Source organism: Ranitomeya imitator, chromosome 3 (genome assembly GCF_032444005.1).
Source record: "Ranitomeya imitator isolate aRanImi1 chromosome 3, aRanImi1.pri, whole genome shotgun sequence".
Taxonomy (NCBI): domain Eukaryota; kingdom Metazoa; phylum Chordata; class Amphibia; order Anura; family Dendrobatidae; genus Ranitomeya; species Ranitomeya imitator.
Genome location: NC_091284.1, coordinates 275762950 through 275789580, shown reverse-complemented (window position 1 = coordinate 275789580; position 26631 = coordinate 275762950). Strand labels below are relative to the sequence as shown.

The 26631-nt window shown below is 41.1% G+C and overlaps 1 protein-coding gene across 3 annotated transcripts in view; it reads right to left on the bottom strand.

Annotated features, from left to right (window-relative positions):
* KIF21B (kinesin family member 21B) overlaps positions 1-26631 on the bottom strand; it is a 764016-nt gene that overhangs the window by 564670 nt on the left and 172715 nt on the right. For all 3 annotated transcript variants that reach the window (XM_069756481.1, XM_069756482.1, XM_069756483.1), the window contains exons 6-9: positions 25039-25176; positions 22264-22379; positions 16863-17058; positions 3514-3694 (exon numbers count right to left, since the gene is read on the bottom strand). In XM_069756481.1, coding sequence (XP_069612582.1) covers positions 3514-3694; positions 16863-17058; positions 22264-22379; positions 25039-25176 — 631 coding nt within the window. The remainder of the gene's footprint in view (positions 1-3513; positions 3695-16862; positions 17059-22263; positions 22380-25038; positions 25177-26631) is intronic.

The window sequence follows — 26631 nt, the reverse complement described above, 5'->3', positions numbered from 1 at the left end:
ATTTATTGTACATTTTCACTTTCAAATTTTCACTTTCGCTTAGGCTTAATTCACACGACTGTGTATCGGGTCTGAGTGCTGTACATAAAAAAAAAAAAAAAAAACTGAAAGCACTGATACCAATATTATTCAATAATTAATTCAGATGCCTAATTATTTTTCAAAAAGCAAATTTGCTTAGGAAAATATCACAGCATGCACTAGCGTCTTCCGGATATGGGATGAGACTCACCTATTCAAGTCTATGAGTGCACAAAACAATTGGATACCTTGTGGATCAACCCTATAGTATCCCATTTTTACTGATACATTGCTATTCTTTCATATATAAAACTGGTTTTGGTCTTGTGAGTTTTGCAAACTGCTGATGCATAAAAATGGATGCAATATAAAATGCATATTGGTGACAATGACAATACATTTTTCCTGAATGAAAATTGGACATTTTTTTTCTTTTATATGCTTGTGTGAACTTAACTTAAAGGTACATTTACAACACAGCAATCGCTGGTGTTTATTTTATTGCTGCTGTCAATTTCTGACAGTAGAATTGTGGGGGTGTAAGCGATCATAAGCGCCATCGGACCCCCCCCTCCCGCAGTGGAGACCATTAACTGCCGTCTAAGTACTTCTCTGAAGCTCAGCTATAGGCTAAGCTTTAAAACAAGCTGTGATTTACTCTATATAGTACAGTGAAGGAAATAAATATTTGATCCCTTGCTGATTTTGTAAGTTTGCCCACTGACAAAGGCATGAACAGCCTATAATTTTAAGGGTGGGTTAATTTTAACATTGAGAGAATATCAAAAATAAAATTCAGAAAATCACATTGTATACAATATATAAATTTATTTGCATTTCAAAATGAAAAATAAGTATTTGATCCCTCTGTCAAACAAGACTTAATACTTGGTGGCAAAACCCTTGCTGGTAAACACAGCAGTCAGATGTTTTTTGTAGTTCATGATGAGGTTTGTGCACATGTCATGAGGAATTTTGGTCCACTCCTCTTTGTAGATCATGTTTAAATCATTAAGATTTTGAGGCTGTCGCTTGGCAACTCGGAACTTCAATTCCCTCTATAAGTTTTCTATGGGATAAAGGTCTGGAAACTGGCTAGGCAAATCCATGACCTTAATGTGCTTCTTTTTGAGCCACTCCTTTGTTACCTTGGCTGTAGGTTTTGGGTCATTGTCTTTCTGGAAAACCCAGCCATGACCGATTTTTTTAATGTCTTGGCGGAGAGAAGGAGGTTGTCACTCAGGATTTTACGGTACGTGGCTCCTTCCATTCTCCCATTGATGCAGTGAAATAGTCCTGTGCCCTTAGCAGTGAAACACCCCCAAAACATAATGTTTCCACCCCCATGCTTGACAGTGGGGACGTTGTTCTTTTGGTCATAGCCAGCATTTCTCTTCCTCCAAATACGCCAACTTGAGTTAATGCCAAAGACCTCAATTTTTGTCTCATTTGACCAAAGCACCTTCTCCCAATCATTCAGAGAATCATCCAGGTGCTCATTGGCAAATGTCAGACGGACCTGCACATGTGTCTTCTTGAGCAGGGGGACCTTGCGGACACTGCATGATTTTAAACCTTTATGGCGTAAGGTGTTACCAATGGTTTTGTTGGTGACTGTGGTCCCAGCAGCCTTGAGATCATTAACATGTTCCTCCCGTGTAGTTTTAGGCTGATCTCTCATCTTCCTCATGTTCAATGATACCCCACGAGGTGAGATTTTGCATGGTGCCCCACATCAATGTCGATTGACAGTCATTTTGTTTTTCTTCCATTTTCTAACTATTGCACCAGCAGTTGTCTCCTTCTCACCCAGCATCTTAGTTATGGTTTTGAAGCCTATTCCAGCTTTGTGCAGGTCTATGATCTTGTCCCTGACAGCTTTATAAAGCTCTTTGGTCTTCCCCATGTTGTAGAGGTTAGAGCCTGACTGATTAATTGAATCTGTGGACAAAGTATTTTATAAAGGTGACTATATAAGACAGCTGTCTTTAGTGCAGGTAACGAATTGATTAGGAGCATCTAACTGATCTGTAGGAGCCAGAACTCTTAATGGATGGTAGGGGGATCAAATGCTTATTTCTCACTGCAAAATGCAAATAAATTTATATAATTGATAAAATGTGATTTTCTGTATATTATTTTTGATGTTCTATCTCTCAATGTTTAAAATTAACCTACCCTTAAAACTATAGACTGTTCATGTCTTTATCAGTGGGCAAACTTACAAAATCAGCAAGGGATCAAATACTTATTTCCCCCACTGTATACAATATATAGTGTATAGTATAAGCGATCAAAGCCTAAAGTGTCCAACGAAGACTAAAAAATAAAGTTAAAAAAGAGAGAATGAATGACAGAAAAAAATAAACATAATAAACATAATTGGTATCACCATGTCCATAAGGCTTGTGTGCCCATGATGAAATTTTGGTGAAATTTTGACTGCATTTTTTTCACTAAGTTGAAAACGCAGCATTCCAGCAAAGTAGATGGGATTTATAGAAATCTCATGAGCGTTGTGCTTCATTTTTACTTAGCGTAAATTGACTAGTGGGGCGCATTTCACATCCACAACATGTCAATTTTCCTTCAACTGGGATTTTTCCCATACATTTGCATCAGATGTGGAAAATCTACAAGTAAAAACCGCACATAGATATTTTAATGTGGTTCCGTGGCAAAGATAAACTAGATAAAATCTCATGTCAAAAGATGCACTCAATAATGCAAGAAACCTAATTTACTTAAAAGGTGCAGCAATTCTGCAGGAAATCACATCAAACACTCACCAACAACTCATTGTGGGAACATAACCTTTAAGTTTGGTCTACCAAAGTATTAAGTTGTTTAAAATATATGTTGAACATCAAAAAAATCAAACCACCAGGTCGGCAAATTTTTTTTTTTGTCTCCCCTGTTAGCCTAAAAAATGCATTAAAAGTGATCAATATATTGTATGTTCCCCAAACTTATATCAATAAAATCATGAGCTCAGCAGGCGAAAAACAAGCCCTCTCTCAGCCCCATTAAGGTAAGATAAAGAAGCCACGGCTCAGAATATCAACTTCAACTATTTTATAAAAATTTTAGATATAACAAAAACTATACGAGTCCGGCCTTAATACTGACCTTAGGAATCATGTTTCCAGGTCATTTTGACTCTACAATGAATATTGTAGAGACAAAATCCCCAAATCAATGGTAGAATTGAAGTTCTTTCACACTGTTTCATTTTTTAGTACATGATAAAATGGATGGTGTCAGCAAATTTCCAAAAATTTCACACAAACTTGACACATTCAATTGATTCACTGATCTTGAAATCTAACAAAGTATAGTAATTAGTAGGACAACCCTTTTTAACGTTATACCCAAGCAACAAGTTGTGGGACTTTCCATAACATCACTCAAACGCCTTCTCTCACATAACTATTTTAGAAACTGATGTATCTCATATATAGCATGCTCAGAGAACAAGTAGTAATGTCTTACCAGCCCTTTGTAATAGGCGGGCAGCCTCTTGCCCAGCCATGCGAGTGACCCGAGCATTTATGGCTCGAATGGCTTCTTGTAAGGCAGTAACACGGAGACGCAAGGATGCATTTTCACTACGCAGCATAGACAACTCTTCACACATGTCACTCAGAGCATCGGAACCAGGCACACGGTGACCCTGGTGACAAAGTAATAGAAATTATGATTATTTTTCTATTAATTGTCTTTATCTTCAAACTGGTTAAAAATAATAAAATTGATACTTAGTAATATGGGAAATCATAATGGCAGCCACTTCCAACTTTAAAAGAAACAGGTCACCTTGTATTATATATGCACATCAATCTGTGAACAGCACAGTATAGACAAGGTATAGTGAAAGAGAAACTGAGCAGAAGATGAAAAGTTTCAGTAAAACTTGCATTTTATGAATCAAAATCCTTGGTGTTTGCATAAGAGTCCAGTGGGTGGTCCTATTCATTGATTGACATATATCTCTACAACCAATGAGTAGGACCGCCCACTTCATAAGGGATTTCAATGTCGAAAATGGAAGTTTTTCTTAAACCTCTTCCACAAAAATGTATATAAATTTGATAAACTCCCACTGTTCTAGTACACCCTTTCTGGAGTTCAGATACCATTTTTAATAGATCAGGTTCCTTTAAGAACACTGAGGCAATAATTGTACAATGTTACTGACACTCTTGGTTGAGATGCTTCCTCATCTTTCTGTGACCATGAATCTCATTGCTAAAATGGACACAGCAAAATTTACAATGACACATTTTGAGGGTTCTCGCCTAATGAAGTTGGCAATATGGAAGTGCCTCATAATTTTAAAAGATTTCCACATAAGCTACTCTGTATCCCCCAGTCCTAAGCGTAGGTCATATTCAGAAAATCTGAAAAATTCTGACATTTAAAAAAAATATATATATTTTGGTTGACGCCATTTACTAAGATCCAGAATATTTTTTATTTTTAGAATATTTTTTATTTTTCGATAGATGCAGTTGTATGAGGAGTGTATGTGTGTGTGTGTGGTGAGTTGTAGTTTTCATATGTATCATTTTGGGGTACATGTAATGTTTTGATTCCTCTGTGCTGCCTCGTTCTTAGGGGAAGGTGCGGTGACCAAAAACAGTAATTCTGGTGGTTAGATTTTTTGTTTTGCTTTAGAGATATATGGGATAAATATTTTTTTTTATTTTGATAGATTAGCCTTTTGCAGATGTGCTGAAACAAAACTTTTTTCTTTTTTTACTTTCAATTTCTTTACTTTTTTCCAATCCACAAGTAATTTCTTTTCCCATTTTTTTTTCAGTAAATTATGTGACAAAACCTCAGTGGCAGCCAATATACAGTTGATGTAACTGTGCTGTGCAGCTCTGTAACTGAGCAGTTCCGGCCACCACTGACACTGGGGATATTGGCGTGCAATATTATTTGACTCCTTTAACTTAATACTTTGTTGCGCCACCTTTTGCTGTGATTACAGCTGCAAGTCACTTGGGGTATGTCTCTATCAGTTTTATACATCGACAGACTGAAATTCTTGCTCATTCTTCCTTGGCAAACAGCCCGAGCTCAGTGAGGTTTGATGGAGATGGTTTGTGTACAGCAGTTTTCAGCTCTTTCCACAGATTCTCGATTGGATTGAGGTCTGGACTTTGACTTGGCCATTCTAACACCTGGATACGTTTATTTTTGCACCATTCCACTGTAGATTTTGCTTTGTTTGGGATCATCGTCTTGTTGGAAGACAAATCTCCATCCCAGTCTCAGTTCTTTTGTAGACTCCAACAGGTTTTCTTCAAGAATTGTCCTGTATTTGGCTCCATCCATCTTCCCATCAATTTTAACCATCTTCCCTGTCCCTGCTGAAGAAAAGCAGGCCCAAACCATGATGCTGCCACCACCATGTTTGACAGTGGGGATGGTGTGTTCAGGGTGATGAGCTGTGTTGCCTTAACGTCAAACATATCGCTTGGGATTGTTGCCAAAAAGTTTGATTTTGGTTTTATCTGACCAGAGCACCTTCTTCCACATGTTTGATGTGTCTCCCAGGTGGCTTGTTGCAAACTTTAAATTACACTTTTTGTGGATATCTTTGAGAAATGGCTTTCTTTATTGCCACTCTTCCATAAAGGCCAGATTTGTGCAGTGTACGACTGATTGTTGTCCTATGGACAGACTATCCCACCTCAGCTGTAGATCCCTGCAGTTCATCCAGAGTGCTCATGTGGCCTCTTGGCTACATCTCTGATCAGTCTTCTCCTTGTTTGAGATGAAAGTTTAGAGGGACAGCCGGGTCTTGGTAAATGTGCAGTGGTATGATACTCCTTCCATTTCAAAATGATCACTTGCACAGTGCTTCTTGGGATGTTTAAAGTTTTGGAAATCGTTTTGTATCCAAATCTGGCTTTAAACTTCTCCACAACAGTATCACAGACCTGCCTGTTGTGTTCCTTGGTCTTCATGATGCTCTCTGTGTTTCAACAGAACCCAGAGACTATCACAGAGCAGGCGCATTTATACGGAGACTTGATTACACACAGGTGGATTTTATTTATCATCATTAGGCATTTAGGACAACATTGGATCATTCAGAGATCCACAATGAACTTCTGGAGTGAGTTTGCTGCACTTAAAGTAAATGGGCCGAATAATATTGCACGCCCCATTTTTCAGTTTTTGATTTTCCACAAAAATGTAAAGTAACCAATAAATTTCTTTCAAATTCACAATTGTGTTCAACTTGTTGTTTCTTCACCAAAAATTTACATTTGGTATCGTATCTTTATGTTTGAAGCATGGTATGTGGGAAAAGGTTGAAAAGTTCCAGGGAGCCGAATACTTTCGCAAGGCACTGTATTTTGAAGTAATTTATCTATTTATATATATATATATATATATATATATATATATATATATATATATATACACATATACATAGTTTATTTCAGTTTTTAATGGTCCTGTTATCAGCTTGTAATGTACGTATCATTTGAGCTAAATTTCCAGAATAAGTTATCATTTTTGCGCCAATGAGGAACACTATATGATCATTAAATGATTTGCATCCTACATTTTTCACAGTTTTCTTCACTGCAAGTTCTTCCCCTCAGTTGTCTCTGAGCTGTTGTGTGAACACTAGGTGCTGTGATGTTTCCTGTATACAGCATACACAAACAAAGAGATTCATGCTCTTTCACTGTGTTTTATTTTTTTTACTATATTCAATAAATGCTAAAACTGACCTGCCATCATGATTCTCCAGGTCACAGGAGTTTGGAAAAATCAAACATGTATAGGTTCTTTTTTTATTTAAGTGGTGAAAAAAAAATCCATAGTTTGTTAAAAAAAAAAAAAGAGGCGCCTGTAGCGTCTCAATTTTTGGGGGGGATCTACGGCTGGGTGAAGTCATTTTGGCACGCAAAAAAGTATGACATTTTTATTTATACCATTTTAGTGTACATGCAATGTTTTGATCACCTGTTATTGCGACCCAAAAAATGTAATTCTGAAGTTTTTTTTTTTTTTCCTTGTTATGTTGTTTGCTGATCGGATTAATTTAGTTCATTTTTGCCAGAGCTGTATATATTATATTGCTCGATCAAAATATTAAGAGACCACTGCACAGTTTTATAAAAATCAGCTTCTCTACATGTCTGACAGCCATTCAATTCCATTGTCAGTTGAATTCCAGCCAGAGTGCACCTCATTCTACTTAATGTGCTTCTGATTAGGTGATCAACTGAACCAACTCTTATTTAACGAAGGAAAGTATAAAAAACAGAATCCTCTTGCAATAGGACAAGCTGAATGGCAAAACAAGTGCTAGTAATATCCCAAAATTAAAAGGAATAAAAAAAAAAGAAAAGTCTTTAGTGGGGAAAAGAACGGCTCAAATCTGGCTTTCATAGCAGAGGGACACAGTGAGAGTCATGTTGCCTCCATCCTTAAAAATTCTAAGATGGCAGTCCATTACAACAAGGTCAAGCAGCAGACATTGGGGACAACAAAGCTGAAGACCGTCAGAGGGAGGAAATGACACTCCACTCACCGGGATGACCATCATCTTATTCGAATGTCACTCAGCAACTGCAGAATGACATCAAGTGACCTACAAAAGGAATGGCAAATGGCAGCTGGGGTGAAGTGCACGGCAAGAACAGTTCATAACAGGCTCCTAGAGGCAGGATTCAAGTCATCTAAATCTAGATAAAAGCCTTTTATCAATGAGGAGAAAATGAGAGCCAGGCTGAAGTTTGCCAAAAACCATAAGGATTGGACCATAGAGGACTGGAGTAAGGTAATCTTCTCTGATGAGCATAATTTGCAGCTTTGCTCAACATCTGGTCATCTAATAGTTAGATGGACACCTGGAGAGGCGTACAAGCCACAGTGTCTTGCACCCACTGTGACATTTGGTGGAGGATTGGTGATGATCTGGGGATGCTTCAGCAAGGCTGGAATTGGGCAGGTTGCTCTTTGCGAAGGGGATATGAATCAATCTGCATACAAGGTTATCCTGGAAAAACAGTTGATTCCTTCTGCTCAGGCAATGTTCCCCCAACTCTGGGGACTTTTTTTTCCAGCAGGACAATGCTCCAGCTAGGTCAATCAAGGTGTGGATGAAGGTCCACCACATGAAATCCCTGTCATGGCCAGCCCAATCTCCAGACCTGAACCCCATTGAAAACTTCTGGAATGTAATCAAGAGGAAAATGGATAGTCACAAGCCATCAAACAAAGAACTGCTTAAAGGGAACCTGTCACCTGAATTTAGCGGGACCGGTTTTCGGTCATATGGGCGGGGTTTTCGGGTGTTTGATTCACCCTTTCGTTACCCGCTGGCTGCATGCTGGCCGCAATATTGGATTGAAGTTCATTCTCTGTCCTCCGTAGTGCAGCGCCTGCGCAAGGCAATCTTGCCTTGCGCACACGCAGTATGCTTTGCCCAACTGCGGGCAAAGCTGAAAAGCATTAGCAAAATACTTCTGGGACTTAGTGCGCCGGCACATGTGCACTAATGAATCAAACATCCGAAAACCCCACCCATATGACCGGAAACCGGTCCTGCCAAATTCAGGTGACAGGTTCCCTTTAAAATTTTGTACCAGGAGTGGCATAAGGTCACTCAAAAGCTGTGTGAAAGACTGGTGGAAAGCATGCCAAGACGCATGAAAGCTGTGATTAAAAATCATGGTTATTCCACAAAATATTGATTTCTGAACTCTTCCTGAGTTAAAACATTAGTATTGTTGTTTCTAAATGATTATGAACTTGTTTGTTTTTGTTTTTTTTTGCATTATTTGAGGTCTGCAAGCAATGCATTATTTTGTTATTTTGACCATTTCTCATTTTCAGAAAATAAATACAAAATTTATTGCTTGGAACCTCGGAGACATGTTATCAGAAGTTTATAGAATAAAAGAACAATTTACATTTTTTTCTCAAAAATACACCTATACAGAGAAAAATCAGACAAACTGAACATTTTGCAGTGGTCTCTTAATTTTTGCCAGAGCTGTATGGATTATTTTGAACTTTTATATTTTAAAACCTTTTTTTTTTCTACTTTTTACTTGTTTCAATAGTTTTATTAGGAGACTTGAAGCTGTGATCGCTTGTGCTACACATAGCAGTGATTCAGCCCTGCTATGTGCAGCAGAAATCATCATCTCCTATGAACGTTGGCCACGGGTCAGTATTTATAGGATATCTGCAATGACAAGCATTTAACTAGTTAACAGCCGCAGGTGGATCACGGCTGTTAGGGGCACATGACTGCTGTCATGTGCCGTATAAGATGCAGGCTCCGCAACGGAGCCGGCATCAAATGCTGGGGCAAGACCTATGACTTACCTAGAAGTCATAGGTTGTGAAGGGGTTAAAATGATCTCTGTATCAAAAGACACAGTAAATTCCAATGCTGTCTCTGAAAGCAGGCCATCTTCCTTCATCACCCAGTAATTTTATGCTACAATTTATTTCTACTAAGCCATATAATTATTGCTGCCATCAGTTAGTTGAAGGTGTCAGTTAGGCAGGAGTCACACTAAACGTATGAAAAATCTGTCCGAGTCTCCCTAACAAGAGTTGTACGAGTGTAATGCAAGTGTCATGTGAGTACAATCCAATTTTTCACACCTAGCATCCGATTTACATTCAAGTGCACTGCGATTGCTATCTGATTGCAATGTGATTTTTAACATAAGCTTTTACATAGAGCAATTCTCTGTCATTTACACATTTTCACAGGAAATAATCTTCAAAACATATGTGTGTGTGTGTATGTGTGTGTGTATATATATATATATATTTATATATATATATACACACACACACACATATATATATATATATATATATATATATATATATGTCTAATGGGTACTTCCGCCTGTCTGTCTTTCTGTCCGGGAAATCCTGCGTCACTGATTGGTCTCGCCAGCTGCCTGTCCTGGCTGCTGCGACCAATCAGCGATGGGCACAGTCCAGCCGAGAATTAGTCCCACCCTACTTCCGTCCAGTCAGTGCCCAGCGCCCGCTCCATATTCCCCTCCAGTCAGCGCTCACACAGGTTTAATGCTAGCGTTAACGGAGCACGTTATGCCGCGGGTAACGCACTCCGTTAACGCTGCAATTAACCCTTTGTGTCCCCAACTTTTTACTATTGATGCTGCCTATGCAGCATCAATAGTAAAAATATGTCATGTTAAAAATAATAAAAAAACAAAAAACCTGCTATTCTCACCTTCCGTCATCCGGCGAGGCGCGTGCGGCTGCCGCCATCTTCAGTTCCCAGAGATGCATTGCGAAATTACCCAGAAGACTTATCGGTCTCGCGAGACCGCTAAGTCATCTGGGTAATTTCGCAATGCATCCTGGGAACGGAAGATGGTGGCAGCTGCGCACGCATCGGCACAGCTTCGCTGGATCCCGGCGAGTGAGTATATAACTACTAGATGGTTGCCCGATTCTAACGCATCAGGTATTCTAGAATATGTATGTCCACGTAGTATATTGCCCAGCCACGTAGTATATTGCCCAGCCACATAGTATATTGTCCAGCCACGTAGAATATTGCCCAGTTACATAGTATACAGCAGAGCCACATAGTATATTGCCCAGTGACGTAGTATATTGCCCAGTGAGACGTAGTATACAGCACAGAGCCACATAGTATATTGCCCAGTGACGTAGTATATTGCCCAGTGACGTAGTATACAGCACAGAGCCACGTAGCATATTGCACAGCCCATGTAGTATATTTCCCAGCTATGTAGTATATTGCCCAGCCACGTATGACACAGGTTAAAAAAATAAAAAATAAACACATACTCACCTTCCACAGGCGTGTTGTAACACTGTCGCCTGTGTGGGGTGCAGGCGGCATCTTCCGGTGAGCTGACGTCGCGGTCACGTGACCATGTCGCAGTCAAATGACCGTGACGTCACGGCAGGGCCTTGTCGTGCAGGACCTGTCATGATGTCGCGGTCACATGACCGTGTAGCGGTCACATGACTGTGAAGTCACGGCAGGTCCTTTCCGCGCAGGCGCGCAGGACTTGTGATGATGTCGCAGTCACATGACCGTGACGTCATGGCAGGTCCTTCTGCCAGACCATCCGTGCGACCGGAACATGCCGGTTGCATCGCGAGGAGCGGGAAAGGCGGCGTAGGTGAGTATATAATTTTTTATTTTTTTAATTATTTTTAACATTCAATGTTTTTACTATTGGCGCTGCATAGGCTGCGTCAATAGTAAAAAACTTGGTCACACAGGGTTAATAGCAGCGGTAACGGACTGCATTACACCGCGGCATAACGCGGTCCGTTACCGCTGCCATTAACCCTGTGTGAGGGCAGACTGGAGGGGTGTATGCGGGCGCCGGGCAGTGAGTGCGGGGAGTAAGGAGCGGCCATTTTCTTCCGGACTGTGCACGTCGCTGATTGGTCGCGGCAGCCATGACAGGCAGCTGCCGAGACCAATCAGCGAACTAATAACCATTACAGACAAACAGACAGACAGACAGAAGGACAGACGAAAGTACCCCTTAGACAATTATATAGTAGATTTTTTATTTTTTTTAACAGGGGTATGGTGCTCACACTGCTATATACTACATGGGCTGTGTTAGATACTATGTGGGCTGTGTTATATACTGCGTGGGCTGTGCTATGTATTACGTGGCCAGTGTTATATACTGCATGGCCTCTGTTACATATGTCACCTGTGTTATATACTACGTGGCTGCTATACACTAAGTGGGCTGTGTTATATACTACGTGGCCAGTGTTATATACTGTTTGGGCATAGCACAAGCCACGTAGTATTTGTCTGCTATATACTACATGGCTCCTATATAATACGTAGCCTGTGCTATATACTATGTGACTGCTATATACATACATACATATTTTAGAATACCCGATGCGTTAGAATCGGGCCGCTATCAAGTATATGTGTATATATATACAGTGGGGCAAAAAAGTATTTAGTCAGTCAGCAATAGTGCAAGTTCCACCACTTAAAAAGATGAGAGGCGTCTGTAATTTACATCATAGGTAGACCTCAACTATGGGAGACAAACTGAGAAAAAAAAATCCAGAAAATCACATTGTCTGTTTTTTTAACATTTTATTTGCATATTATGGTGGAAAATAAGTATTTGGTCAGAAACAAAATTTCATCTCAATACTTTGTAATATATCCTTTGTTGGCAATGACAGAGGTCAAACGTTTTCTGTAAGTCTTCACAAGGTTGCCACACACTGTTGTTGGTATGTTGGCCCATTCCTCCATGCAGATCTCCTCTAGAGCAGTGATGTTTTTGGCTTTTCGCTTGGGAACACGGACTTTCAACTCCCTCCAAAGGTTTTCTATAGGGGTGAGATCTGGAGACTGGCTAGGCCACTCCAGGACCTTGAAATGCTTCTTACGAAGCCACTCCTTCGTTGCCCTGGCGGTGTGCTTTGGATCATTGTCATGTTGAAAGACCCAGCCACGTTTCATCTTCAATGCCCTTGCTGATGAAAGGAGGTTTGCACTCAAAATCTCACGATACATGGCCCCATTCATTCTTTCATGTACCCGGATCAGTCGTCCTGGCCCCTTTGCAGAGAAACAGCCCCAAAGCATGATGTTTCCACCACCATGCTTTACAGTAGGTATGGTGTTTGATGGATGCAACTCAGTATTCTTTTTCCTCCAAACACGACAAGTTGTGTTTCTACCAAACAGTTCCAGTTTGGTTTCATCAGACCATAGGACATTCTCCCAAAACTCCTCTGGATCATCCAAATGCTCTCTAGCAAACTTCAGACGGGCCCGGACATGTACTGGCTTAAGCAGTGGGACACGTCTGGCACTGCAGGATCTGAGTCCATGGTGGCGTAGTGTGTTACTTTTGGTAGGCCTTGTTACATTGGTCCCAGCTCTCTGCAGTTCATTCACTAGGTCCCCCCGCGTGGTTCTGGGATATTTGCTCACCGTTCTTGTGATCATTCTGACCCCACGGGGTGGGATTTTGCGTGGAGCCCCAGATCGAGGGAGATTATCAGTGGTCTTGTATGTCTTCCATTTTCTAATTATTGCTCCCACTGTTGATTTCTTCACTCCAAGCTGGTTGGCTATTGCAGATTCAGTCTTCCCAGCCTGGTGCAGGGCTACAATTTTGTTTCTGGTGTCCTTTGACAGCTCTTTGGTCTTCACCATAGCGGAGTTTGGAGTCAGACTGTTTGAGGGTGTGCACAGGTGTCTTTTTATACTAATAACAAGTTTAAACAGGTGCCATTACTACAGGTAATGAGTGGAGGAAAGAGGAGACTCTTAAAGAAGAAGTTACAGGTCTGTGAGAGCCAGAAATCTTGATTGTTTGTTTCTGACCAAATACTTATTTTCCACCATAATATGCAAATAAATTGTTAAAAAAACAGACAATGTGATTTTCTGGATTTTTTTTTCTCAGTTTGTCTCCCATAGTTGAGGTCTACCTATGATGTAAATTACAGACGCCTCTCATCTTTTTAAGTGGTGGAACTTGCACTATTGCTGACTGACTAAATACTTTTTTTGCCCCACTGTATATATATAATTTTTCTGTATTTTCATGAAGGCATCAAAACTATGAATTAACACATGTGGAATTATATACTTAACAAAAAAGTGTGAAACAACTGAAATTATGTCTTATATTCTAGGTTCTTCAAAGTAGCCACCTTTTGCTTTGATGACTGCTTTGCACACTCTTGGCATTCTCTTGATGAGCTTCAAGAGGTAGTCACCGGGAATGGTTTTCACTTCACAGGTGTACCCTGTCAGGTTTAAAAAGTGGGATTTCTTGCCTTATAAATGGGTTTGGGACCATAAATTGTGTTGTGCAGAAGTCTGGTGGATACACAGCTGGTAGTCCTACTGAGTAGATTGTTAGTTGCTTTTTTCTTGCCATAATACAAATTCTAAGTAAAGAATAAGGAAAAAGAGTGGCCATCATTACTTGAAGAAATGAAGGTCAGTCAGTCCAAAAAATTAGGCAAACTTTGAAAGTGTCCCCAAGTGCAGTGGCAAAAACCATCAAGCGCTACAAAGAAACTGGCTCACATGAGGACCGCCCCAGGAAAGGAAGCCCAAGAGTCGCCTCTGCTTCTGAGGATAAGTTTATCCGAGTCACCAGCCTCAGAAATCGCAGCTCAGATTAGAGACCAGGTCAATGCCACAGAGTTCTAGCAGCAGACACATCTCGACAACAACTGTTAAGAGGAGACTTTGTGCAGCAGGCCTTCAAGGTAAAATAGCTACTGGGAAACCACTGCTACAGACAGGCAACAAGCAGAAGAGACTTTGTATGACGCAGAAAAGGTTAACGGTTGGACTCTACATGCCTGGTTCCCACCGTAAAGCATGGAGGAGGAGGTGTGATGGTGTGGGGGTGCTTTACTGGTGACACTGTTGGGGATTTATTCAAAATTGAAGGCATACTGAACAAGCATTGCTACCACAGCATCTTGCAGCGGCATGCTATTCCATCCAGTTTGCGTTTAGTTGGACCATCATTTATTTTTCAACAGGACAATGACCCCAAACATACGTCCAGGCTGTGTAAGGGCTATTTCACCAAGAAGGAGAGAGATGGGGTGCTACGCCAGATGACCTTGCCTCCACAGTCACCAGACCTGAACCCAATTGAGATGGTTTGGGGTGAGCTGGACCGCAGAGTGAAGGCAAAAGGGCCAACAAGTACTAAGCCTCTCTGGGAACTCCTTCAAGATTATTGGAAGACCATTCCCGGTGACTACCTCTTGAAGCTCATCAAGAGAATGCCAAGATTGTGCAAAGCAGTCATCATAGCAAAAGGTGGCTACTTTGAAGAACCTAGAATATAAGACATAATTTCAGTTGTTTCACACTTTTTTGCTAAGTATATAATTCCACAGGTGTTAATTCATAGTTTTGATGCCTTCAGTGTGTTAGGGGTCGAGTTCCCGCCTCTGCACAGGTGTCCTGTAGTTCCTCAGGCTCTGTGGCAGCCTCTCATTGGTCCTTCTAGGAAGGTCCTGTACGTGCTGCAGCTATATAAGGTTCGCATGGCCGCACGGCCATGCGCTAGTATCAATGCATGACATGAGTTTTGTGCCAGTGTGGTCACGTTTGTGTGTATTCAGGAATCCGGCTGAAATAAGCCACTAGAATACCGGCACCTCAGGTGAGGAGATTGTGTGTTTGCCTCCTGGACTGCGTGACCACAAGCTGCTATCTGCTCAGCAGTTACTGTGTTTTCCTGTGGAATTTAACAGGACACAGTCCTTTCTTTACAGCGACTCTGTGAAGCAACAGAGTTCGCTTCTACCGCCATATTGTGCCGCCGTTTGCCAGCAGCAGGTTCTTTTCCTGCACGGTGGACCCTGGGCTGTGAACGCACCAAATAACATCTCTATATTTACTCGGTGCGCTCCGCCAGCCCTAACACAGTGTGAATGTAAAATTTTCATAGTCATGGAAATACAGAAAAATCTTTAAATGAGAAGGTGTGTCCAAACTTTTGTTCTGTACTATATAACATATATAATAACTGACATTTTAATCTTCTTAATCAGGAGAGGGAAAGCCAGTGCCTGGGGGCAGATGTTTATAGCCTAGGAAGGGGGTAATACACATGGAGCTTCTCAGGCTATTAATATCGGCTCACTACTGTATACTTAGCCTTTATTGGCTATTAAAATGGGGACCATAAAGAAAATGACCTAGGGTCCCCCTATAATTAATAACCAGCAAAGGGTATGCAGACAGACAGCTATGGGCTGATATTAATAGCCTAGGAAGTGGTCATGGATACTGGCCCCCATTTCTGGCACTTAGCCTCGCCCTTCCCACTTGCCCTGTAGCGGTTGCAAGTGGGGTGATAGTTGGGGGGATTTATGTCACCTTTGTACTATCAGGTGACATCAAGCCCCAATGTTAGTACTGGAGAGGCGTCAATAAGATGCCCCCATTACTAACCCCATAGTCATATCGTATAAAAACACACACACACAGAAAAAGTCCTTTAATTGAAAGAATGATACAGACTCCTTTAATTTTTCCTAATTAAACGATACTTACGACCTCGCCCATTCCACCGACGCCATTGTCTTCTGCAAAAGAGTTTTTAAAAAAGCAACAACAATATTCCTCACCTTTCCACAGAGAAGATGATAATCCATTTGTCCCATGACAGGTCCAGCTTTGCTATATCTAGATGGCTGGCTGCATGGTTGCTTGATGCGACCATACAGTCTGCCATCCAGCAGAGACACTGAGCAGCGTGTGCTGCTCGTGGCACCGTCAGACAGGTCCTGGGAATTCACAGCCAATGAACTCACTTCACCTATGTGACGTTAGCATGAGTGCAGTGGGAAATTAACTAATTAGACTCCTATAAATGCGTAGGAAATAATGAAGTTTTGGGCCATTGTACAGGAATTTGCCAACATTGGAGGTTGATATTTTATATAACACTCCCACTGTCTGCATGGTTATGATCTGGTGACACTTTTAGGCCATACTTAAGTTTTTGCATTAAAAAAAATATCCATGGATGACCTGATATTTTAGTGAGTGGGCAGTCCATCTTATTTAGACTCAGACAAATTTGATTTGAGCTATTTTTTAGAGTGAATAAGGAGTTCAAGACATATTAGGGAGGTAGTGTAGAAAGAGAAATGACTAATAGGTGGATTAACAAGCAAATTTCTCTGATAAGATATATTAACAATGTTTCTTATATTACCTTGTACTTTTGACTATTGCAAAGTTTGTTGGCATAACAGTGAACATATAAACATGCACAACTTACAGTTTTGTACTCCTGTAGTTCAAGTCTTAACCGTGCTAGCTCCGACCTTAATGCCTGCACCTGCTGTACATTCTGTTCTTGATTTGCTGTCACGCGGTTCTTTATGTTACGAGCTCGGTTTGCGTATTTTAATGTATTCAGTGTTTCCATGAAATCACGATCCGATGGAGAAACACAAGCTATCATCATGGTTTGACTGAATGTGTAAGGAAAAAAAGATCAGTTAACAAGAGTGATCAATGAAAGAAAAAAAAAGTTTTAAATCAAGGGGAATATAAAATGTAATATTAATTGTTTTTTTTATGAAATTGTGTTGCTGTTTAAAGCACCAATCCAGTGGGTTTTTTTTTCTCAGTGCTGGAGTAGTGCTTTAAATCTAAGGTTTCTCACTCTACTCTTATACTCACCCACCGGCATCTTCACCTATTTTTGTCGACACTTGGGTCCTGGGGCACCATCTTGTGATGGCAGCTTCTGACTAGATGGAAGTCAGAAGATACATCACAAGCTATCAATGCAAATCTATGAAAGCCATCACAAGGCTTTCATAGACTTGTATTAATTTGTGACCTCCGGATCGCTTCATGAAACACTGGAGCAGTCGACAAGTCACAAACTGCAAGTCACTGACAGGAACAGATGACAACGCCGGAAGAAGAGTATAAGACAGGAAGCAGGGGACTTAGATTTGTAGCACAACTCGATAGAAAATCCAAAAAAAAAAGCCTTGCGTGGTGCTTTATGAATCCAGTGAGTGAACGAAACCTTACCAAATATAAACACCATTCACATCAATGCAAAGCAAAATAGAATAATTTCCTTCTATGATGGAATCACTGACTGGGTGGATCAGGGAAATGCGGTATCTATAGTACAGGTCCTTCTCAAAAAATTAGCATATAGTGTTAAATTTCATTATTTACCATAATGTAATGATTACAATTAAACTTTCATATATTATAGATTCATTATCCACCAACTGAAATTTGTCAGGTCTTTTATTGTTTCAATACTGATGATTTTGGCATACAACTCCTGATAACCCAAAAAACCTGTCTCAATAAATTAGCATATCAAGAAAAGGTTCTCTAAACGACCTATTACCCTAATCTTCTGAATCAACTAATTAACTCTAAACACATGCAAAAGATACCTGAGGCTTTTATAAACTCCCTGCCTGGTTCATTACTCAAAACCCCCATCATGGGTAAGACTAGCGACCTGACAGATGTCAAGAAGGCCATCATTGACACCCTCAAGCAAGAGGGTAAGACCCAGAAAGAAATTTCTCAACAAATAGGCTGTTCCCAGAGTGCTGTATCAAGGCACCTCAATGGTAAGTCTGTTGGAAGGAAACAATGTGGCAGAAAACGCTGTACAACGAGAAGAGGAGACCGGACCCTGAGGAAGATTGTGGAGAAGGACCGATTCCAGACCTTGGGGAACCTGAGGAAGCAGTGGACTGAGTCTGGTGTGGAAACATCCAGAGCCACTGTGCACAGGCGTGTGCAGGAAATGGGCTACAGGTGCCGCATTCCCCAGGTAAAGCCACTTTTGAACCATAAACAGCGGCAGAGGCGCCTGACCTGGGCTACAGAGAAGCAGCACTGGACTGTTGCTAAGTGGTCCCAAGTACTTTTTTCTGATGAAAGCAAATTTTGCATGTCATTCGGAAATCAAGGTGCCAGAGTCTGGAGGAAGACTGGGGAGAAGGAAATGCCAAAATGCCTGAAGTCCAGTGTCAAGTACCCACAGTCAGTGATGGTGTGGGGTGCCATGTCAGCTGCTGGTGTTGGTCCACTGTGTTTCATCAAGGGCAGGGTCAATGCAGCTAGCTATCAGGAGATTTTGGAGCACTTCATGCTTCCATCGGCTGAAATGCTTTATGGAGATGAAGATTTCATTTTTCAGCACGACCTGGCACCTGCTCACAGTGCCAAAACCACTGGTAAATGGTTTACTGACCATGGTATTACTGTGCTCAATTGGCCTGCCAACTCTCCTGACCTGAACCCCATAGAGAATCTGTGGGATATTGTGAAGAGAAAGTTGAGAGACGCAAGACCCAACACTCTGTCCACTGCTTCCTCAGGTTCCCCAAGGTCTGGAATCGGTCCTTCTCCACAATCTTCCTCAGGGTCCGGTCTCCTCTTCTCGTTGTACAGCGTTTTCTGCCACATTGTTTCCTTCCAACAGACTTACCATTGAGGTGCCTTGATACAGCACTCTGGGAACAGCCTATTTGTTGAGAAATTTCTTTCTGGGTCTTACCCTCTTGCTTGAGGGTGTCAATGATGGCCTTCTTGACATCTGTCAGGTCGCTAGTCTTACCCATGATGGGGGTTTTGAGTAATGAACCAGGCAGGGAGTTTATAAAAGCCTCAGGTATCTTTTGCATGTGTTTAGAGTTAATTAGTTGATTCAGAAGATTAGGGTAATAGGTCGTTTAGAGAACCTTTTCTTGATATGCTAATTTATTGAGACAGGTTTTTTGGGTTATCAGGAGTTGTATGCCAAAATCATCAGTATTGAAACAATAAAAGACCTGACAAATTTCAGTTGGTGGATAATGAATCTATAATATATGAAAGTTTAATTGTAATCATTACATTATGGTAAATAATGAAATTTAACAATATATGCTAATTTTTTGAGAAGGACCTGTATATCTCAACTTCAGCAAAACAGTTGATAAAGTATCTCATACTATCAAGTCCACAGTCCAGAAATATTGCAATCGCACAGCCGGTATACGTTAGACCCTTTATGCTTCAGGGGTATAAGCACACCGTATAAGCCTTTAGTCTCAATAGAAAAAAAGTTATCGCTATGTAAGCTCCACCTGGGTGCTGCTCCACAGAGAAAAACAGTTTGCATAAATGTATCCAAAACAAGAAAAAGTAACAGCGCACTCACCGGTGTTGAGCAAAAAGCGATTTATTCACATGCGGGCATTGCAATTATTGTAGTTACCATCTAACAGGTGCTTCATTAAAATCGGCCCTATAACGCACGTAATACGCGATTTTATCTCATGTAGAACAACTCATGTAGTTTATATTCTATACTGTCCTTGCGGCTTCTTCTACATCGGGAAAACAATTCGCCCTATGTTTATACGTTTTAGAGAGCATCTAAACTCAATACGAACAGGAAAAGGAGTTCCCCGCTTAATAAAACATATAAATGAACGGCATGGGGGTGATGCTCAAATACTCCAGTTTGCGGGAATAGAAAAAATCTCCCTGCCACAGGACGGAGGTGATTTAAATCGCATGCTGTTGCGTAATGAAGCGAAGTGGATTTTATAGGCGAACGCGTCTGGACCAATAGGGTTCAACGAGAAAATAGACATGTCTGTTTTTTTGTAAAAAAAAAAAAGGGTCTTGTGTAAATGTAATTAAGATTCATTTCTCCTATAGTGATATTGTTTGCTATATGTTATTGTTTTTAATTGCCTTTTAAATTGTCTCACCTGTTATTTTCCGGATAGTGGACATTTGTCCATTATGACGTGGGAGGAAGAGGGATGGGCTCTGAGGCTTTGCAGCTAAAAGGCCCCCCTCCCCCCCGTCGGTCACTGGATCTGTTGAAGTGCTTGCAGCACGAAACAGCTGTCATCCGTATGTGTTTCACTACCCTCCCTGCACCGCATGACTTCATGTGAATAAATCGCTTTTTGCTCAACACCGGTGAGTGCGCTGTTACTTTTTCTTGTTTTGGATACATTTATCTCATACTATCCTTACTGAAAAAATGACCAAGAATGGGATTGACAAGGCTAAGGTTAGGTGATGATTCTTAACTGACTCAGTGATCATACTCAGTGTTAATAAATGGTTTCACATCCAACTGGAAGAGTGTTCCACAAGGATCTGTCCTGGTCCAAGTGTTGGTCAATATTTATAAATGATCAAGTTAAGGGAACACTATCTGGCATAATTAGCATATCAGTAAACATCACTAGTCATCAAGGACAAGAGCACAATGTTATATGAAATACCAGATTACAAATCAATATTATAGGCTTACACAATTAAAAGTCTGTTTTCTTGACCAGTCAGAAAGAAACGCTTAAATTCAAAAGTTAACATATAGATAACGGCCTATTCTTCCTGGCTTATCATCTGGTTAATTAAGATACAATGCTGTGTCACCACATATGGGATTGACAAGGCTATGGTTAGGTGAATTCATAACTGGCTCAGTGACTGTACTCAAAGAATGGTAATAAATGGTTGCACATCCAATTGGAAGAGTATTTTAAGTGGAGTACCACAAGGCTCTGTCCTGGCTCCAATGCTGTTCAACATTTTTATAAATGATCTAGATAAGGGAACTGAAGGTAAACTATTTGCAGATAATGCAAATCTAGGAGGGATAGCTAACACTAGAGAAGACAAAGGAGTCAGAAGGATCAGAATAATGGGCAGCAACTAATAGAATGGCCTTTAACAGGGAGAAATGCAAGATTCTATATCTGGGCAAGAAAAACGAAAATTACCACCACGTGTGAAAAAGACCTGGGTATACTCATAGATCACAGACTGAACATGAGTCAGAAGTGTGGTGCAGCTGCAAAAACAAGCAAACACAGTTCTAGGATGCATTAAGAGAAGCATAGAGTAAAGATCACGTGAAATAATCATCCCCCTCTACTCCTCCTTAATCAGGCCTCATCTGGAATACTGTGTCTAGTTCTGGGCACCACATTAAAAAAAAAGGCATTGAAAAACTGGAGCAAGCTCAGAGAAGAGCTACCAGGATGGTGAGCGGACTGCAAAGTATGTCCTACGAGGAACGGTTAGAGGATCTGGGAATGTTTAGCTTGCAAAAAACAAGGCTAAGAGGAGACGTAATTGCTGTCTACAAATGTCTGAAGGGTTGTGACAGTGTAGAGGGATCAGCCTTCTCATTTTCACATGGAAACACAAGAATCAATGGGATGAAATTGATAGGGAAAAGACACAGATTAGATATTAGAAAAAACTTTTTGACAGTGAGGATTATCAATCAGTGGAACAGGCTGCCATGAAAGGTAGTGAGTTCTCTTTCAATTGAAGTCTTCATGCAAAGGCTGGACAGACATCTGTCTGAGATGATTTAGTTAACTCTGTATTGAGCACGGGGTTGGACATGGTGAACCTGGAGGTCCCTTCCAACTCTAACATTCTATTATTCTATGATTTCAGAGTCAAATATATATGGCTGAAATCATACAGTAAGTAAAGTATTGCTCCCTATATAAGGGAGCTAGCTTTATAGTATTTCATAATGCCAGCGGGTAAAGTATAGACATAGACAACCTAAAAATAGTTTCAAGGAAACTTATTTGTTCTATGCCATATGCATTTTGCATGCAAGATACAGTATTTAAGTGCTAAGAAAGAATTTTGATTACCTGTTACCACCCAGTGAGTCCTGCAGCAATCGGGTCAGTTTCGAATCTCTGTAGGGAATATGAAGTACTTTCTTACTCTGGTCTCCCAAGGCACTGATAACATTACCCAGAGCAAGCTGTTAAAAGACAGAGACACAATGTAATCTTTGTTAAAGTAACTCACACATAAAAAATTGTTAGTATTACATTCTTACACTCATTGCAAGAAACTTAACTAAATTACTGTATGTAACATGTAGCTGGTAAATGAGAAGACTGAAGTTGTAATAAACTGCCTCAACTGTCTCCCCAAGTACAGACCTGATCCTGTTAGATCACAGGAATAAGAGCTTTAACCTTGCACGATAAAGTTATAATGGCGCCGTAAACTGAAAGTGCTTGGTCATTATGGGGGAAAACAACTTAAAATACTCCTCCTCAAAATCTGTGAAATAGTGATTACTAGTGATGAGCGAGTATACTCGTTGCTCGGGTTTTCCTGAGCACGCTCGGGTGGTCTCCGAGTATTTGTTAGTGTTCCGAGATTTAGTTTTCATCACCACAGCTGTATGATTTACAGCTACTACCCAGCCTGAGTACATATGGGGGTTGCCTGGTTTCTAGGGAATCCCCACATGTATTCAAGCTGGCTAGTAGCTGTAAATCATTCAGCTGTGGCGATAAAAACAAAATCTCTGAGAGCTTACAAATACTCGGAGACATCCCGAGCAAAGAAAATACTCAGTCATCACTAGTGATTACACTGACTGGGTCCCCTCTCTTCTGCTCACCTGGCTCCAGCAACAGAATTCTGACGGTTTTAGTAGTAAATGAATGTGTGTCTATGCACGTTCACTTAAAATCTATATTGCCAACCGGGAAGCCTTCCCGCACGGCAAAAGTTTGCAGCGTTTAGCCAATCACAGGCTTGCAGCTCACGCAAGTGCGCACTTTGTCGGAGAATGAAGCCACATCCATACGTCGATTCATCTGAGGCGTGGATGCATCGAGGAGAGGACGCCACACGATCTTGGCCAGGTAAGGAGAAACTTTTTTTTTTTTTTTTTGTAAAGCCGCAGTAAGGGGGCAGTATGGAGAGACATGGGGTAGTATGGAGAGACATGGGGGCAGGATGGAGAGACATGGGGGCAGGATGGAGAGGCATGGGGCAGGATTTAGAGACATGGGGGCAGAATGGAGACATGGGAGCCAAATAGAGAGACATGGGGACAGTATAGAGAGACATGGGGCAGGTTGGAGAGACGTGGGGGCAGGATGGAGAGACATGGGGCAGGATGGAGAGACAAGGGGCAGGAAGAATAGACATGGAAGCAGGATGGAAAGACATGGGGGACAGTGTGGAGAGACATTCGAGCAGTGTAGAGAGACATGCTGGCAGTGTGGAGAAACATGGGGGAGTATAGAGACATGGGGGCAGTATGGAGAGACATGGGGCAAGATGTGGAGACATGTCCCTTGTATATGGTATTATTCACGCACTATGGCTACGTTCACATTAGCATTATGCTAGTTTGCGTCGGGTTTGCGTCGGGCGACGCAGCGGCAACGCATGCGTCATGCGCCCCTATATTTAACATGGGGGACGCATGCGTTTTTGTTTGTTGCATTGTGCGACGCATGCGTCTTTTTTGCCGCAAGCGTCGGACCAAGAAAACGCAACAAGTTGCATTTTTCTTGCGTCCAAATTTTGGCAAAAAACGACGCATGCGTCGCAAAACGCAGCGTTTTTGCGTGCGTTTTGGTGCGTTTTTATTTGCATTGTGCGTTGCGTCGCCGACGCAGCGGCGCACAACGCAAATGTGAACGTAGCCTATGTGCTGGTGATATGTATTCTGGTTATGAGTTGGCAATATTTGTTCCTTGTATGTGGTGTTAATATATGGTGTGGTCATAGTGTGGCGATATTTGCTCCTTGTATGTGGTATTATTGGGTCACTATGTGGTGGTAGTATATGGCGTGATGGTATTTGTCCCCTGTATGTGGTATTATTCGGTCACTATATGATGGTGATATGTCATCTGGCCATGGAGTGGCGGTATTTGTCCCTTTTATGTGGTATTATTGTTCATTTTAAAAAAATGCATGTGGTCCATTTCCCTTAAAAAAAAAACTTAAATAAAAATATACCTAAAAACAGTATTGGATATTTTAACATCTTTAATAGGTTAGAGTAGAGTAGGGCCGGCCAAAAGAGTCTCCTTGTCATGGTGGAAGCTTAAAAATTTTTTTTCGGCCAAAACAAAAGCTGGCTATGTATGTGATCTGGTGTTCGATGGGAACTGTTAATGTGTGATTGGTGAGGATGTGGTGCAGAAGTGGTGTTTTCTATGAGTGGGCGGTGGGGCTGTGGAAGGTTCGAGGGTTGGAGGCGGAGCTGGGGTGGAGTCTCAAGGGGGCCTAAAAATATTGCCAGTATAGGGCCCCGAAATTCTGATGAAGTATATTTGTCATCAGCCATCTCCTTGCACTTGATGGCTGATTTTTAACCTGCAAGATCTGTAAAATTGGAGTCCAGTGTATTCATGATCGAAACTCACCCTGCCACTAATTTACAAAGTTCTCCCTATGTACAGTAAAAGGGAAACAGCTGTAAACCAGCATATTTGAAGTGCGCTGAAACTAACAAATTTGCTTTAGCTAGAATATAATAATTTACCTCAAGAATAACTTTGACTTACAAAAAATCTGAAACTGTATTTCAAAGGATTACTCACAGGCACATAAAGTATGAATCTTATTAGACAAAACCGGTCACACTATGTGCATACACTTACCAATCCACAATTGATGGAAATTCCTTCCCTGGCTCTCTCTCCAGTTGCCCCAGTTCTTTTTAAACGTTCAGAACCAGCCAGATCCACAAAATGAAACTTTGCAGTGAGTGTTGTATACTCCAACGATGGTGCATCTGCCTACAAAAGAAATAACCTTAAGGGTGCCTGACAGCTGTATAACATGGACAATGATCACATCATAATGCTTGGACTGGTCGGCAACTCTTCTCATCTGAATGTGGTAGCTGCATAGAAATACAAGCAGTGTCTCTGCTGGATTGCAGGCTGTATAGTCGCATCATGCAACAATGCAACCTGCCATCTAGATGTAGCAGGGCTAGACAAATGGATTATCTTCTCGGTGTACAGATGAGGAATGTGGGTGTTTATTATTTTAATTCTGTTACAGGAGACGTTGGCTTCCATGGATTGGGCATTGATGTGAGAATAGCTGGCTTGGTTTAATTTTGTCTGTCATTCTTTCATTTAAAGGACTTTATTCTTGGTGTGTGCTTTTTTTATACAATATCACTATGGGGTATTAATGGGGGCATCTTATAGATGCCTCTCCATTGCTAACCTCTGGACTTCATGTCACCTGACAATACAAAAGTGACATCAACCCCTCCAACTATCACCCCACTTGCCACCGCACCAGGGCAAGTGAGAAGAGCGAGGCCAAGTGCCAGAATTGGCAAATCTTATGGATGCACCTTTTCTAGAGTTGCTCAGAGCAGATGTTTTTAGTCTTGGAGGGGGTCAATATCCGTGGCCCCTTCCTAGGCTATTAATGTCAGCACGCAGCTGTCTGCCTAGCCTTTGCTTGTTATTAATTATAGGTGGACCCTACATTTTTAGTTTTGGGGTCCCCCTTTTATTAATCAGGAAAGGCTAAGTATACAACTATAAGCTGATATTAAAAGCCTTGGAAGCTCCATAGGTATTACCCCCTTCTCAGTCTATAAACACGTTCCCCCAGATGACCGCTTTCCCTCTGTTGAGTAATAAAATGTTGTGGGATCGCACATATTTTTTTTTCACAAAATAATTTAGTAAGTACAAAAATACATGTACATTAAGCCACACAAGCACTGTACTAATTATATATGTCACTGACATCTATATATCTATTTATTCTATGTGTATATATTGTATATCTACTCTAACTATTCTCTGCTGTACGTGGCTGATGAATTGACGGCTTTTCAAAGGACATGGATGTGCAAAAATCGGACGGCACTCACATGGTCCAAGTGTTGTGATTTTTTTTTTATCACACTCCTTGACTGGTATTGCCTAATGCGATCCGATTTACAATCACAGCATGCTGCAATTTTTTTTTTCTCCAGTCTGATTGTGATCCGATATGGGAAAAAAAAATCGAAGATGAACACACAATCATAGAATAACAATGGTCCAAATGCAATCCGAATGAGATCTTTCCTCACTTACAAGCATGACATCACTCTCCCCGTGAGGAAAGCAATGCCACTGTAACAACCAGGAACCTGGGGTGTTACACCAGCGCCTGCAACGGGCCCCTCCTCCGCCCATCATCATCATCGCAAACAATGATGATGGAGGAGGGAGCAT